Genomic DNA, 16072 nt, shown 5'->3' on the forward strand with positions numbered 1-16072 from the left:
TAATCATCTCGCTTAATATTTATACAAAATGTATTGTAAAAAATTAATTTAATTGACATAAAATCATTTTAATGATAAAAAAGACATAAAAATATAAATTTAAATATGTTTAAAACTTTTGTTTTTTTATAAATTTCAAAATTTATAATAAGAATGTTTGATACAAGTGATAGCAACTTGTGTTCTTTAATTAAATGATGTAGGATTTGAATTCTGCTTCTAACAAAAATCATTTTGTATCAATATCATGATTGACAAGAAAAATTGAAAATTTATTTTAATTATGATTTGTAAATAGTTTATTATATACAATACAAATTGAAAAAAAAATATTAATTACAAAATATGAAATGTTTAAAAACTTTTATTTAATTTTTCAATAATTTTTCTTTTCAAAAGAAAAAAAAACTAGTTATTTAGACAGAAACTTTTTTTTAGAGTTATTTAGACGGAATTTAATAACGTCCAAGTATTATTAAAAAGTGATGCTGATGGAAATTACAAAGGGATTTCTATGGATAACAAAGCATGTGTTTACTAATCAATTGCTGCAACAATTCGAGGAAACTAAGGATTTTTATCTTCTTTTCTCCTTTTGTTCTTATTCATACAGTGCACAAATCAGTGCATGTTTGCGCGTATTTTGACTGTATAATAGTTGCTATACTCCTTTACTAGCTACTTCTGTGTTGTGTTTTGCTTAGTTTGTGTTTGAGGTCTTTGTGGAAGTGCGTGTGGTTATGAAGATCACTACACTAGATCAGTATGTCCCTTTTGACTTTTTGAGATTAAGCTTAGGCATATTTGGCATTCAATTAGGTAAACTGGAAGGAAAACACACACACACACACTCAAACCTTATTAAATATATATAAATTTCATTTTAACTAGCAGTGGAACTCATGCTTTGCGCGTTTTTTTTTTTAAAAAAAAGAAAAAGAGGAATAGAGAATAAAACAAAATAACTCGAAAAAATTGTCTAGCCGATATGTGACAATAGCTGAACCGTTTTTAACTTTTTATAATACAATTTGATTATGTAAATAGGCAACAGCTAAACATATGTAGAAGTGGTAGAAGTATCAAATAAATGCAAATGGCGTATGTGTAGCTGTTCGAGCTGATTCTATTTCTAGGGCCATCAAGCCAAACTAACTACCACCAAGCTTAGTAATAGGAAATAATCCAACGTAAAGTATATACTTTTTCTTTCCTGAATCAGCATAATTATAAACTACGAAAATGCTCCAATTGATCGAACGTGAATGTTCATTGTTGCTCTAATTGAAGAGAAAGTGCAAGCAATTAATACAATAAAGGCTGCTTCCTTTGTTAGGTGCACACTTCCCTTTCTTGGCTAGCTCTATTTACACATGTCAAGGGAGAGTGCCTGTGACTATAAATACTCGAAACCGTTGCTCTAATAACTATTGCTTGACAAAAAGAACGAACAGCTCAGCTCTAAGTATATGACCTTAGCTCTCTCCTGGTGGAAATGCAGAAGCCCGTCTTCTTATTCTCCATTTCACATATCTAGTCACAAGACCCGTCATCAGGGACCGGCATGGTGGTCTAATCTAATGTAAGTGATTATAACCAAATCAGCTTTAGATTGTATGGTCCAACTCCAGATATATCTGCAAAACTACTGACCTTTTCCTGTATATTTCACCAGTCTAAACCTGAGGTCTTTATCACTCGATCTGTCAGAATAAACAATCAAAAATAGTTGATGGATCCGACCTTTCCCCGTGCCAATGTTAGAGGTGACTGAGAGCTCTTACGACATTAAAAGATTAATACTTGGAGAAACAGGACTTATGGGAGATAGAAGTGGTCTCTTTACAAATGGATGGTCCAATAGCCGGGCAGCAGTTGGCCGTTTGTTTGGGTTAACTTGTAAGCATTTAAGAATGAAATCTCGGGCATCAGTGGACAAAGATTCTGGAACAGGTGGAGGTTGACCCCTGCCAATCCGAAATAACGCTTGCATCTGTTGTTACAAATTAATGAAACAAATGGTAAGAGCAGTTATCAAATTTCAAAGGTAAGAGCAGTCTGTGTTTACTTGATTGTTTGTGAGGTGAGAAGCCAAGTAAACCAAAAATCCTGAATTAAAATGTATGAGATAATTTAAAGGATTGGACAAGCAATACTAATGGAAAAATTCAGTCTCAGTAATAACAGAATCTAGGAAAACTAGGAAAATATAAAAATGAAGGTAAAGAAAATATGATAGTCAGAGATGTTTACATACTCCTTCCAAGTGAGAGTAAGGAGGTTGCCGTGTCAACATCTCTAAAACTGTACATCCCAAGCTCCATATATCAGCTGCTAGTCCATATCCACGGTTCCTCAAGTTAACAACCTAGGATCCAACAATTCAAAGTTAAACTTGGCACATTATGAAATTACAAATGATTGAAAACAGTGATTGGGCAGTCCGATATAAGAAATTCAGTAGAAGCATATCCATCTATAGAATAATTTGTTAATGTTGAAGCAAGTGAGAACATTTGCTATGTGTGCTAAACTGAATTAGATAGCCATATGATTCATCCATCCAATTAAAGGAATTATGTAAAACATATGCTACAGGCAGAGACACAAACCTCAGGGGCCATCCAGTACGGGGAGCCTTTACTTGATTTAACATCATTCAACTTGGTTGCCTGCAAAGGAAAAAGAACCAACAATATAATTGCAAGCGGTTAGCATTTGGAATTTGCTATGATAAGATGCTGACTAGAGAAAGTTGGTTTTGCTAAAGAAATGTACCTTTGCCAATCCAAAATCTGCAAGCTTGACGGACCCATTGGCATCAACCAATATATTGGCACACTTGATGTCCCTTGAAATTAAAAATTTTCGATGAATTAAAAATTAGAATGTAGCAAGTCCATGTAAATTCGAGATATTTCAGTCATCAATTTCCAACCACTGCGTCCAACTTTGACTATTAAGTGATTTTCATAATCATAGAAAGTGGATATCAGCTTAAAATAGAATCTTCGGGATACAAAAGAAGAAATCAAAATCCAATATGCCTAAATAAGACTGCAGTTATTATAGGTATATAATTATTGCATTGCATCAAAAAAAGAAAGTCTACTCGTGTTACCTGTGAACCACATTACGATCATGAAGATACTTCAAGCCACTTAAAATCTGTCGTGTGTATGCAGAAACTTGAGAGTCCCTTAAACGGTACTTTTGATAGAGACTTGCCAATGATCCTTTTGTTACAAGCTCGAGGAAGATATACAGCTTATCATCATCCTGAGAAATAATAAAATGTAAATACAAATAACAAAGAAAAGGAGAGGAGAAAACACTTGAAATGCAATTACTACTAAGTAACATAATCAAACGAAAAATAATTCAAGGAGCAGTTGCTAAACAATGAAACATTTCTAACAAGCCATGTCCAGAACAAAGGACATGGGATCCAGGGATCAGGGATGTAATGATGCACGGGATAGCCAGTAAATCATCATCAAATTTCAGAAGGAATTCATATATATTGTCCAATGAACATTCTGTTACATCATTTAAACATATGAAGTCTTACAGGAACAGTATTGGCTCTATAAAACTGCAGAGAATGTCTTTCATATTTGCTAGTTGTTGTTAAGCATATAGGACTGAGTAAGAAGGAAAAAGTTGGGAGCAACTTTAATGTGCATTTGCATTTCTTAACTCAAAACAGATAGCTCATAAAACTTCAAGGGTCTCAAAACAAAAACACTTTATGGACTTACACAGTACACAAATAAATATTTCAACTCAGCCCCATGGTATCTCATTCCCTTCCACTAATAAAATAAAGCTATATTGTTCCACACCATGCCATATCCATCACAGTAATTAAAAATTACTTTATACTTCAGTAGACTTGCCAGTTGCCACAATGTTCAAGATGCTCAATGAACTAAGAAATTTCAGCCAAATAAATGCTTGGTAATTTACAAAATGCTTATTATTGCCTCATTCCTGAAAGTGAAATTATTTTTCTCCAAACAACACAGTCATATTGTGGGGAAAATAAAAAGACTTTGTTGAATCTAAAGTGTTCTGGTATTTTTGGATAAACAAGCCACTTAAGTTGAAAGTGCACACTCTTGAACATGAGTCACACAAATTCTAATAAACTTGCCAACTAGAAAGCAGCATACCTTGTCAGTGCCAAGATATCGGACTATGTTGTCGTGTCGGAACTGACTCAAAAGAGATATTTCCTGAATGGAAGACAAAAAATATTCATATTATCAAATGCTTATGCATAAGATGGAACAAATAGATAAAGAATATGTTGTATAGTAAGGTTCGACAAGAGAAAAAAAAAATGATGGCATGAAGTTTGATGGGAAGACTAAATCCTCTCACCTGCTGAAGTTGGAAAAGGCTCTGTTTGCCCTGGCTTCCGTCATCCAGCAAAGACACCTCCTTTACAGCAAAAAAATTCCCATCACTGCAGGAAAAGGGAATGTACTGTGAAAACAAAAGCACATGGAAATGGATGACTAACTAAATGGTCTATTTGCATCTAACACAGTATGTGGCGAAAGAGAAGGAATACTGACTCGGTGAAACCTTCATAGACGGTTCCAAAGGAGCCTTTTCCTAGGATATCGCCCTTTTGCCACGACCGGAAATACCCACTTCCATTTGGGGACAGATTATGAATATCAAACGACCCGTGGTCATCAGCAAAACCAGAAACCTCTTCAGTTTGAGCTTCGACAGCAACATCGTCATCACGTGACACAGAATCAGAAGGTGGAACCCTCTCCGTTTGTTGTTGGGAGGTCCAAGCAGAGGTGACCAACGGCGGTTCCAAAACGGGAGGCCGAACACCCTTTATTCCCCCCTCTCTCGGTTGGACGCTGCTGCGGGCTTTATGGGCCCGGGCTTCTTCCCAGGCTGCAGCAGGGATGGCAAAGTCCTCGGGCCCAGAGAGGCCCAGGCTGCGAAGGATGCGGTCGAATTCGCCGTCGATTCCTTTGACTCGGAAACTCCGTTGATTCAAATAAGCTGCGTCTGCGTCTGCGTCTGCGTCCTCGTCCTTCAATTGGTAGTCGATGTTCTTCATAGCGTTCCGACGCTCAAGGCGTGGCTTCAAGCGCTTCCGCTCAGCTTCCATTACACGCGCAACGCACTGACTCTTTCTTCTTTCTTCCAAAACATATTAGGCAGAGACGGCACTGCACACAACAACATCACATTCATTTCTATTTCTTATTTTAAATACCCCAATCATTCTACTTATGTTACCAAAGATAACAGGAAACACTACCTCTTAATGCCACGTGGCACTAGGCGCGCAATTCAAGACATCCACTACTGTACTTTCTTCTTTTTCTCTGCGCGTGTGCGTCAAACTGAAACCTAGCACTTTCTTCTTGTCATTCGAGTGAGAATGTCTTTGAATTTTTTTATGTCAATCTATCCTTTTTAAGAAATAAATAAATATTATTGATATATTTTTGTTGTAATTCGTAATGTATTTGATTATACAATTTAACAAACAAATTATTTTTTTTTTCATTTTTAATAATGTTTCCGGTAACATTCCTTTTTATATTCTTGCTATACTTTTTTAAAATTGGTTTTAAGTATATAATTATTTTAACATCTTCATATTTATATCGTTAAAGTTTATAATAATTTTTAAATATATAATTTATATTATAATTAAATTTTATAATAAATAAATACTTTTGAGTATATAATAAATTTTTGTATGTAAAATTTAAGTTATAACATAAGATTATTTTTAACTATTAGTAAATTTTTTAAATCATTGAAATTAATTTAAAAGATTAAATTTAAAAATATATATAAAATGATGGGAATAGACAATTAAGAAATCAAGTATAGATATAAAAATAGAAGAATTATAATTTGAGATGATTGAAAAATAAATTATTTGGATGATTATGAGAGTGACGTATGAAATACACATCTAAATATAAGAAAAGGCATAATGTTGAAAATATATTTCTTTTTCGAAGTTTTATATCATAATTTATAATATACGTGTAGATATATTTTTAATATGTATATATATATATATATATATATATATATATATATATATATATATATATATAATAAAATATCAAATGTTTTTATAAATAAATTCTTTGTTGATTTTTCTCCCTTCGTTGGGATAAATGTATAAGTTTAATACTTCAATACTTTTCCAAATTTAATTTCTTAATTTTTAATTATTACAATTGTTTTTAATTTTTATTACATTAATTTTTTCATTTTTTTTATAAAATAATTAAACTCTTAAAAAAATTAGAGATAAAATTAGATTTAAAAGATGTAACACTAAAAAATTAAATAAACGATAGAAAAAAGTATAATTACGAGATTAAGGTTTCAAAATGGAAAAAATAATATTTCAATTTTAGAAAAAATATAAAAATTTAATTATTGAGTTTTTATGTGGAAGATGATCTGAAATAGTTTAATTAATTCAATTCATGAGAGAGAGAGAAAACTTAGCATCTAAATTTTTAGATAGACTAAAAAAACTTTATCTGGTGAATAAAAAATCTTAAAAGAAAATATTTGTTGGACACCCTATCGGACATATTGAGTGAGATAAAAAATCTTATGAAAGTAATTGACGATGTAATGTAATAAAAAGAGAAAAAATGGAAACTGTTATTGGAATATTTAAAATCTGTGAGTGTCTAAATATATTCATCCAAAAATTTAATTGCTATAATTAAAATTTTGAGAGATTAAATTTAAGAAAAAATGCATAAAAGATTACAGCAATGATAAAAAAAATACTGATAAAAAATATTATAATCACACATTAAATATGACAAAATTATAAGAAAATGCAGTTAGCTCTTTTTTTGTTGGTTGGTTAACCCTTCTTTTACTTTAAATGTCAACAATAATATATTTGATTGAATTAATGAATGTATTCTCCGAATGCCATCTAAATTTAATATTTAATTGTTGAACAATTAATGTGAACTCTTCTTACTTTTTATAGTATAATTAAATTAAATAGTATTACTTGTCAAACTTGCAACTTCAACTATTATTATGAGTCTGGTGGCTGTTACACACTAACACCCACCTAAATATCTTCTATAACAAAATATTTGACTATTGTTTTTGTGGCGGCGAACTCATAAAATCACTCGGATGATTTCGACAAAACAGTAATCAATTTGTTCGGCACACTTTGTCAAATTTTATTGCACGTAGAGAACATGAAAATACATATTACTCTGTTCAGATAGATGATTAATTAAATAATAATATTCAATGCCTTTTTTAATAACCTATTATTTTATATTTTCTCGACCGCAATTCACCAAAAATATGTTCAGCAGAAAGAAAAAAAAATTCATTTTGTCCATCACACAATCCATTGAAACAAAGCTAAATGCTAAAATAATCAGACCGTGATCATCAAAACACAGTTTTTTTATGGCGATCAGAACACAAGTTTTTTTTGTTTGTTTGACGGTGATCAAAACACAAGTTTGAATAGCTCTCTCTTGTAAAAAGATATATTAAGCTTGAATGCGAAGCCCGCGCTGCCTTTGAATTGAATGGTTCGTATGCATGATATCATACCCATAATTCTGAATGTTATACCAACTTGTTATTTTAAACACTAAGATGCTTGCAACATTAAAAGTGAACACATATATGTTTTTTTTATTATTTAAAATCAAACTTTCAAACCCTTAATTCGAGAAATTTTATAGCATTTACAGAAATAAGACTAATAAGATAGAACAAAATCATCTTCAAGTATTAGGTTGCCTTTAGAAGACTATATATACAAAACCTACCTTAAAACCTAACTACTAGTTTAAGTTTTTTCTTTTCCTTTGGGTATGAGGAGGCCTAGCGATGTAAGTTTTTTAAATAAACGTTCAGAGTACAAATTTGTTAAAAAATAAAAAGTCGGAGATAAAATTTATGAGAAAGTAACAAAAAGTTAAAAGCAAAATTTGCCCCCCAAAAAAAAAATGAAGACAAAAAGGACAAGTATTTCAGCATGCTATGTTAGCTCAACAATGAAAGGTGAAATTTGTAAGTTTAATGAAACCTGGGAGCTAAAATGTGTCAAATTAACATACAACAGTTAAGGATTGAGATGACGCAATAGTATAGCGGTTAAGGACTGGACACTGACGACGCAATGGTTAAGTGATGTGGTTACTAATTTAGTTTGTATTTTTAGTTTTTTAATTTCGTGTGGTTAATTTTTTCAATTTGCAATTTTAGTTTTTTTGTTTATTTTAAAATAGAAAAATTCAGTCTTTCGGGTTATGCAAATCTACAATTTTGATATAGTCTTTAGTTTTAGGTGCATTCTTTCTCCTATATTTTATTTAATTAAATAATTTATTGATAACACCTAAATAAATATGTTAGGGCTATGATTAAATTGGATAAAAAATAAGAAATAAAAATATGCAAAATTGAAAATTGGTTCAAAATGATTGATTTTTAAAAATTGGAAAACTAAATATCTTTAATTTAAAACAAGGGAGACCAAAATCATAGAATGAATAGAATAAGAAGACCAAAGTTGTATTTAAGTCTATTAGTAATACTTTTAGAATTTAGTTTTTGGAAGAGGGACATTTTTGGAAAAAACATATATAAAAGCCTTGAAAGGAAGGTGTATTAATAAAACTGGGGCATAAACAGCAATTGCCTTAAAAAATTAAGCGCCACAATCCACTAAACCCAGTGTTATTTATTTGGTTTGGATTTTCGAATACCCCAAAGCCCAAACGTGATCCAAACTACACACTTAACGACCAATTGAGTAAATAAGACTAAAGACTTTGTCAGAATATGAATTCCCGTATTATAAATTGTGTTTTTTTAAGGAATAAATTGAGTTAATACTTATTCATTGCAAGTGAAATTCTTTTACATCATCAATCAATTAAAACTCAAAAGTTATTGATGGTATAATTTTTAAAATAATTATTATAAAAATTAATAAATTTACCATATATAATTATTTATGATTAAATGATTAGATAAAATTATTTTACATTATGAATATTTAACTTTCTTTTCTTATAAATTTAATCATATAAAAATATTTATATTATGTATTATAATATATTAAAACATTAATTTTTTTATCTGCATGAAGTAAAGATAGTATTTAGGAATAAAAAATGAATGAATTTATAATAATTACTGACTCTGATAGCTAGACCCCTGGTTTATCATTATCATTAGAAAACTAAAAAATAATGTGAACAAATGAGGGAGTAACAAATAGTAAATAAATACGAACAATAAAGTAGTTCTCCTCCCTGTGAAGTGTGAATAAGGTTGTTGGATTAGGAAAAAGGGTTTTTAGGTATTTGAGCCGTGGGAGCGAGCGAGGGTTTTGGTTTTTGTAAGGCAAAAGCAGTGATACCAATGGGGAGCACGGCGGTGGAGAAGACGGAGGAAGAACTCCGCAACGAGATCGATGAGCTTCTTCGCCAACAGCGCGAGGTCCTCTCTCTCTCTCTCTGCATATTCATATCTGTGTGTGTTGGAATTGTTTCTTATGTTTGTTAGTTTTTGTAGATTACGGAGAGGCTTCGAGATCCTCGAGGTCTTCGCAGAGGTTCCTTGGCGGGTCCTGCTCTCCCCTCTAACGGTGCTCGCCAACGACCCTTTATTCGTCCTGTTACTGTTAGTATTCCCTCTCTCTCTCTCTTTTTAGGGTTCACTCCCAATTCAATGTATTCATATATTTATTATTCAGGGAGACAGGAATGATTCTGAAGATCAACCTCCTGCTAAACGTCGACTTTCATCTGCTGTCGTTAAGGTATCTTAATTATTTAATGTCTTGGTTGCTCACTTTGATTTGTCATCTGACTCCTCATTGTTCATAATTGATGATAAGTGGGGGCGGTGCTTCAAAATTCGAACGAATGTAGTGTATTTACAATATCTGTTTACCCCATCCGACAAAGGGAAATGTAGGAGTGTGTTTTTATCTTAATCTGTGTTTGGGAATGAAGGTGGATGATGGGGAGTTGCCTGAAGATGCTGGTGCAGGACAGGATGGGAAGACAAAGGATTCAGCGAACGAAGCTGTCAATGGGACTGCTGCAGTGGTCCAGAATGATAGCAACCCTTTCAATTCTCACCAAACTGTATGGTCTAAGAGAGATAACAATCAAAGAACTTCAAAGGTGCTAAACAAAAATTGTATTACCTTGTTGATTGCTGGTTTAAAGTTGTATATCTAACAGTTTAGCCTGTTGTCCATGTCAGGCTTCTGACATTCCTACTACGGAACATGTTCCAAGGGTATTGCCAAAGAACGAGGATCCAAGTTTGGTTAATAGGAACAAAAGAATGTTGGGCCAGCTTTTGGGAACTCTCGAGGTATATCTTTGATTACTTACTTGGTTTTAGACATATCTCTATCTATCTCTTTCTCTAGATAATTGCTTTCCATGTTGAATCTTCTTCCTGAGACCGTTTTCAGTGTCACTTTCAATGTTCTTATAAGTGCTTATCCTCTATGTAAGCAGATGTCTCTGATTTAATCATCAGTGCTATTTGTTTCTATCATTATTTCTATATTTTTATGTCTTATTCTGAACTGTTCCAGAAATTCAGAAAGGAAGACAAGCAACTCTCAGGAACAGAGGCATATATGCGAAGATCTAGTTCCTTGCAAAGAGTAAGTTCTTGTCTATTACTATTGCCACTTGTGACTTTAATTATAATATGCATCCTTAAAAATTTTCCGTCAATCCACCATATTTATAAGGTTATGTAGATTGTGAACTATACTTTGGCATTATCTTTATTAATATGAATCTGATAAGATATCTTTTATAAAGGCTTACTGAAACATTTTGATGAATGCATTATTTTTTTATATCTTTTGGTTTTACAGAAATACTAATTTGACTTGTTCCTAATATGTAGAGTTTATTATGCAACATCTACTGGGACTTGTTATTATAAGCCATATAATACATTTCAATCTTTTATTAATCAGCCCCTTGCATTGATAGCAACAGCATATATAAGTGTGATCATATGTAAATCAATTTTAAACAATGCATTCTATTCATCATTCTCTTTATTTCTGTCATGTCATATGCATGAAATTAATGTCTACGAATACTTTCCTTGGCCACCCCAAGATTATTGGCCCAATTGCAGTTTCCACTCTACTATTGACATTATATCAAATTTCACCCAGCCTATCCAAATTGGCTATCAAAGTTAGCAATTAATTACTATATCTATGATATTTAGATGACTGATGGTTGGGATTGTAAATGATAATCAAATGAATGTACAAGCTTTATATGGTCCAAAGTCCCAAAAATGCTGTTACTTGTTCTTTTAGTGGCAAACATGTACTGATGTACATTTGTGTGACTGTGATATCTATACCCCTGAAAGGTAGCCAAGGTTGTTATAGAATAACTTCATTGCCAATTTGGTTGGACAAGGTGGAAGTTAACACTAGTGAGTCAGTTACTAGATTAGGGTGCAATGTGCCATTTTAAATTTGGACTTGGGTTTTTCAGTGCTATATGAATTTTTCTTGCCATCTCAAACACATTGAAATTATTTCCTAGGCTGAGCAAAGGGCACGTGAAGAAAGTGAAAGGCTCAGGAAAGAAGAGCGTGAACAGATTGCTGAAAAACGAAGGAGAGACTTGGTTTGTTTTCAATGATAACTATTCTTTGCTATTCATAATAGACAATGACACAACGTTCCATTTTGATTCTCATTAACAATTATATTCTTTTTCCCCCCTATTCCTATCAGACTCTTAGGGCTCGTGTGGCTGCTAAGACAGAAGAAAAGAAATTGGAGCTGCTGTTTCTTCAGTGGACTGAGCATCATAAAAGACTAAGCAATTTTATAAGGTTTGCCCTTTTCAACTGTAAACTAATAATGGGCATGAGTCTATAGCTAGTCCCTTCAAGAACTGGAAATCTATTATATCTGATATCAAATAATGCTCTGCTCTGCAGGTTATTTTTAATTTTGGTCCAAAAGTGTCCATATTCACATTTTATTCAGACGAAGATAAGTTTCTGTTCATGTGAATTGTAGTGTCGAAGCAACTTGATGACTGGATGTTTCCTGCTAATTGCAGGATTTTAGGTAGACATATGAAAGTTTTTCTTTAAACTTTTTGGTACCTTCTTTGATTGAATGTGGCATGTAATTTTGCAGGACTAAAGCAGAACCTCCAATCTACTATTTGCCTAACAAGCCCTTGGATGAAGATCCTACATTACTTGAGAAGAGCAAAGAAGAGGTTGTCAAACTTAGACTTTTGATTTCTTTTGGTCTTCATCTTATAGAGCACCATTTTGATCACAATGGACAGCCATCCTGGATTGACCCGTTAAATCTCCGCAAATATTGATGCTTTTTTTTGTTGTTACATGGATGTTTATGGGTGCAAACTCACCATCACACCAGATTCAGGATTATGGCCATTTAAAATGTATCTTAGTTTTTGTTTAATATCCATATCTTTTCACTTTGCAGGCTTTTCTAGAATGGAAGAATGCAAGAAGAGAGGAAGTGTCCGAGTATCAGAAACAGATTGGGGAGCAGTATCTTGCCAATGTTGAGAAGGAATTGGAGAGATGGCAGAATGCAAGGAACGCAAGGAAAGTTAACAATGACCAGAATTTACAGGAGACAATGGACAAAGAGTTGGATACTCATAGGCTGGAGCATGGTCCCAAGAAAAGAAAGATCCCTGACGAAAACAATAATGACGACGATGATGATGTGGAAGATATAAATGTGGGAGAGGATGACATGATGGATGATGAATTAGACGATGATTCTAGTAGGAGGATTGATGAAACAACCAAGACGGAAGCAGGTAGTGCCAGTTCAGATCCTGCAGCTGATGCTGATAATGCGGGAGGGAAGTGATCACCCGCAAGGACACAATTTTCAATAGTTTTGAGTTATTTATGTTTTTGTAGTTTATTCCTTGGTATTCTAACTTTTACGTATTTGGATTTATAGCCTTTGTATTTTCTGTATGCAAATGAATTTTCTTCACTTATTTTCTTTGTATTGCTGACTTTAGAGAATCAGATTAATGCACAGTATGTTTGTTGGGTTTGTGCCCCCAACGAGCAAACTTAGCATGCATTTATTTCATTTCAATTTGCACGAGTTTTCATCTGGCATTCAATTTTCCTGGGAGCCACAAAATAAAGTTTGCGATGAGAAAAATCATTTTTAATAGATTATTTTTTTCCATAAAATGAATTTGGGTATTTCCCTCTATAAGTATCTGCACATTTGCTGGTATGGATATAGACATGAAGAATAATATAATAACTGAATAGTTTCATCATAGTGCTATGATACGTTAATTAGTTTCATACCAGCAAGATGTAGGCATGATCACTACAATACCTGTGCAAGTTTCATAATGCTATATTACTTTAATTAGTTTCATACCAGCAGTTAAAATTTGTATATTTCACAATTTACGATACCTGACAATCAACTAGCTCTAAAGTTTATTAAAAATTATATACTTAACGTATTCTATAGATGGAATTAATAAAAATCAATATACACGGTAATAGAACAAGTATGTTACTTTAATTTAATCTTCCTCTCTCTATATGTATATACTGAATTTAATAACTATTATTTGTTATAGTTTATAACTATAATTTAATGGATCTTTAGATTTTTTTAAATTAAGATGTTCTAATTTTAATTAATATTTTTTGTCACTTTTGTATTTTATTTTTTTTACTATGAAGTAACTCTATCGAAAGCAAGGATTTTATAACATTTTTATAATAATATATATATTATAACAATTTTTATATCTCTCTATATTTTATTAATTAATTTATCTTTCATTTTCTGCTTAACTATGAGCGAAGAAGATAATTCACGTATCCTCTTTTTCCATTTCTGTCTTACTATGAAAAAATCTGTATAACTTTTTTATACAATTTTTGATGATGTAAAGCATTGCCTTAAGAAAGAAGGCATTCATTATTAGGTTAGCATACAGTATCTTTCCGTTTCGAAGTCAATGATACAAAATCAAGTAGAAATGCAGAAACATTATTTGTTTAGTTTCCGAGAAAGCGTCGAGCAGCATTGCTTTTCAAAACAGAGAGAAAAAGAAAACTTTCCAACGAACAAACATGGAGAAAAAAGATTCCGACTGAGTTCTTTTCCAACCATCTGGTTTCAAATAAGCTTGTAACTTGTCGTTTAATTGGTGTTGTTTTCTGCTATATTATGTCCTATCATTGTGTTTATCATGTCAATATACCAATTGGCTCCTTCCTTTTGGAGTTTAGAATGTCTACCTTTCGGGAATTAGTTCCATTAGTTATCAGCCTTTTTTATTTGCTTCTAAACTCTTCATCATACACTGCTGGAACCAATCTTTAATCATACCCTTTTGGGTTGCACTTAATAGACTTATTATTTTCACCCTCGTGGGAAACCAGCCTTTAGCTTCTGGTTAGTGCAAATGCATGAACCAACCTAGCTAGTAGGATCGATATGGATCCATCCTTCTTTTATTTTTGTGAGATGAGAAAGAACAGCATAAAAGCTTTTGCTTAAAAGTTGCCACATTTTTTGTTTGACTTTTAACATTTTAGGATATGTTTGAATACCTGTTAAAACTCCGTTACACGTACGCATTGTGAATTTGTGAGAGACAAAGTTTGAAAGAAAAAAAAATGCATTAGCCGAACATTAGTTAAAGAGGAAATTAAAAGCACACTTATTGTTTCCATTTCTAGCTATAAATTGAGTTCTTTTTGCTTGCCTCTTCTTAGTTTTAATCATCTTTAAACAAATTCGAATACCAAATCATATTTTTATTCACTTGTCTATCCTCACTCTGTGTTAGAGCAGCAAGACAAACCTCACGCATACACTCACTCAGTGTAACAAAAGCTATGAACTAATGATGATGGGGTGATGAGAGAGAGAGAATAATAGTTTGTATTAATTTTTCAGACACAAGGTATCAAAAGCTTACACTTAACAATGCACATGCCTCTTATTTATAAGGCTTGTTGGTTATAACAAACTTTAACCAACTAACTACTTAATTAACAGAATTAATTATCATATGAATGATCTAACTTCAACACTCTGTGGGTCATCATCATAATATAAAGTATAAACATTCCTCTTCCAATCATTAACAAGAGTGCTAATTTCTTTGAACACCAGACGAGGTAGGAAAATTGGTAAAGAATGAATCTCTTCAAGTTCTAGGTTTTTCTTAGTGAGATAGGAAGGTGTCATGTGATCGATTTGGAATAACTTTGAGATAGGAAGATGTTTGAGAAACATAATTATCAATTTGATGTTGAAATAACCAAGCTAACCAAGTACTTTAATCATGTTATGCCTCAATCCAAATAGTCCCTCGAGATTATAAAAGAATTACTGTATTAATTTGATCGTTTATGTGATTTTTCTAAATGACATTCTTATTAAAAATATTTAGGTTAAATGATCTATTTATCTTTTTTTTAGTTTATTTTGGATTTTTATGTTTTAAAAATTTCAATTTAATTTTTTTATCATATTCTTTTTATTCATTTTACTCTTTTATTTTATTTTCTTATTTAATTTGATTTTTTTTAATTTAATTTTTCAATTTATTTAAGATTGACATCATTAATGATTAAAAAATATGTTTTTCTTTTTCATTTTTCTTCTTTTTTCCTCCACTTTATTTTTAACAAAAAAAATCGTCAATCTTAAATAAATTAAAGAACTAAAATAAAAAAAACTAACTAAATTGAAAAAAATCAAATTAAACTTTTTAAAAAATAAAACATTAAACTAAATCAAATAAGATAAAGAATTAAATAATTCATTTTCCATAAATCAATCCCCTCACACAAACCGATAAATCTTAGGCGCGCACACAGATAAAGAAGCCATTTCATACGAAGAAGGCACCTATTAGATCTCTTGAATTGAAGAGAATTGTTTTTTTCTCATTTCAGGCAGCACACCAAATAATTACCGTCGAAATAGTAC

General features: G+C 31.9%; 2 protein-coding genes across 4 annotated transcripts; one reads left to right on the plus strand and one right to left on the minus strand.

The window, feature by feature from the left end:
* Positions 1-1251: 1251 nt before the first annotated feature.
* LOC100806902 (mitogen-activated protein kinase kinase kinase 1) lies at positions 1252-5397 on the minus strand. 2 transcript variants are annotated; one of them, XM_006597270.4, is made up of 9 exons: positions 5297-5397; positions 4584-5204; positions 4387-4471; positions 4176-4238; positions 3122-3279; positions 2779-2851; positions 2613-2672; positions 2258-2368; positions 1252-1993 (listed from the first exon to the last, which is right to left on the minus strand). In XM_006597270.4, the coding sequence occupies exons 2-9, from the start codon at positions 5141-5143 to the stop codon at positions 1781-1783; spliced, it is 1323 nt and encodes a 440-aa protein (XP_006597333.1). In that variant the 5' UTR covers positions 5144-5204; positions 5297-5397; the 3' UTR covers positions 1252-1780. The 2 variants fall into 2 exon arrangements, with proteins under 2 accessions (XP_006597333.1, XP_014623618.1); XM_014768132.3 differs by lacking the exon at positions 5297-5397 and adding an exon at positions 2069-2109 and having other exon boundaries at positions 4584-5239.
* A 3929-nt stretch (positions 5398-9326) lies between these two features.
* Positions 9327-13085, plus strand: LOC100801229 (pinin). Of its 2 annotated transcripts, none has more exons than XM_003547513.5 (10): positions 9327-9516; positions 9592-9699; positions 9773-9838; positions 10035-10208; positions 10291-10404; positions 10634-10705; positions 11622-11705; positions 11816-11916; positions 12230-12314; positions 12551-13085. In XM_003547513.5, exons 1-10 carry the CDS (start codon positions 9439-9441, stop codon positions 12947-12949), a joined length of 1281 nt encoding a protein of 426 aa, XP_003547561.1. In that variant the 5' UTR covers positions 9327-9438; the 3' UTR covers positions 12950-13085. The 2 variants fall into 2 exon arrangements, with proteins under 2 accessions (XP_003547561.1, XP_040865795.1); XM_041009861.1 differs by having other exon boundaries at positions 9330-9516; positions 9781-9838.
* The last annotated feature ends 2987 nt before the right edge of the window (positions 13086-16072 follow it).

This window comes from Glycine max, chromosome 15 (genome assembly GCF_000004515.6).
Source record: "Glycine max cultivar Williams 82 chromosome 15, Glycine_max_v4.0, whole genome shotgun sequence".
NCBI classification, from domain to species: Eukaryota; Viridiplantae; Streptophyta; class Magnoliopsida; order Fabales; family Fabaceae; genus Glycine; species Glycine max.

Bases quoted from the DNA above. Each gene is read 5' to 3' on its own strand.
- LOC100806902 (XM_006597270.4), bottom strand. From the start codon at position 5,143: ATGGAAGCTGAGCGGAAGCGCTTGAAGCCACGCCTTGAGCGTCGGAAC. The intron at 4,472-4,583 runs GTCAGTATTCCT...CTTTTCCTGCAG, and splicing joins GTCTATGAAGGTTTCACCGA to TGATGGGAATTTTTTTGCTG. The intron at 2,673-2,778 runs GTACATTTCTTT...TTTCCTTTGCAG, and splicing joins CAGATTTTGGATTGGCAAAG to GCAACCAAGTTGAATGATGT.
- LOC100801229 (XM_003547513.5), top strand. From the start codon at position 9,439: ATGGGGAGCACGGCGGTGGAGAAGACGGAGGAAGAACTCCGCAACGAG. The intron at 9,517-9,591 runs GTCCTCTCTCTC...TAGTTTTTGTAG, and splicing joins TTCTTCGCCAACAGCGCGAG to ATTACGGAGAGGCTTCGAGA. The intron at 11,706-11,815 runs GTTTGTTTTCAA...TATTCCTATCAG, and splicing joins AAAAACGAAGGAGAGACTTG to ACTCTTAGGGCTCGTGTGGC.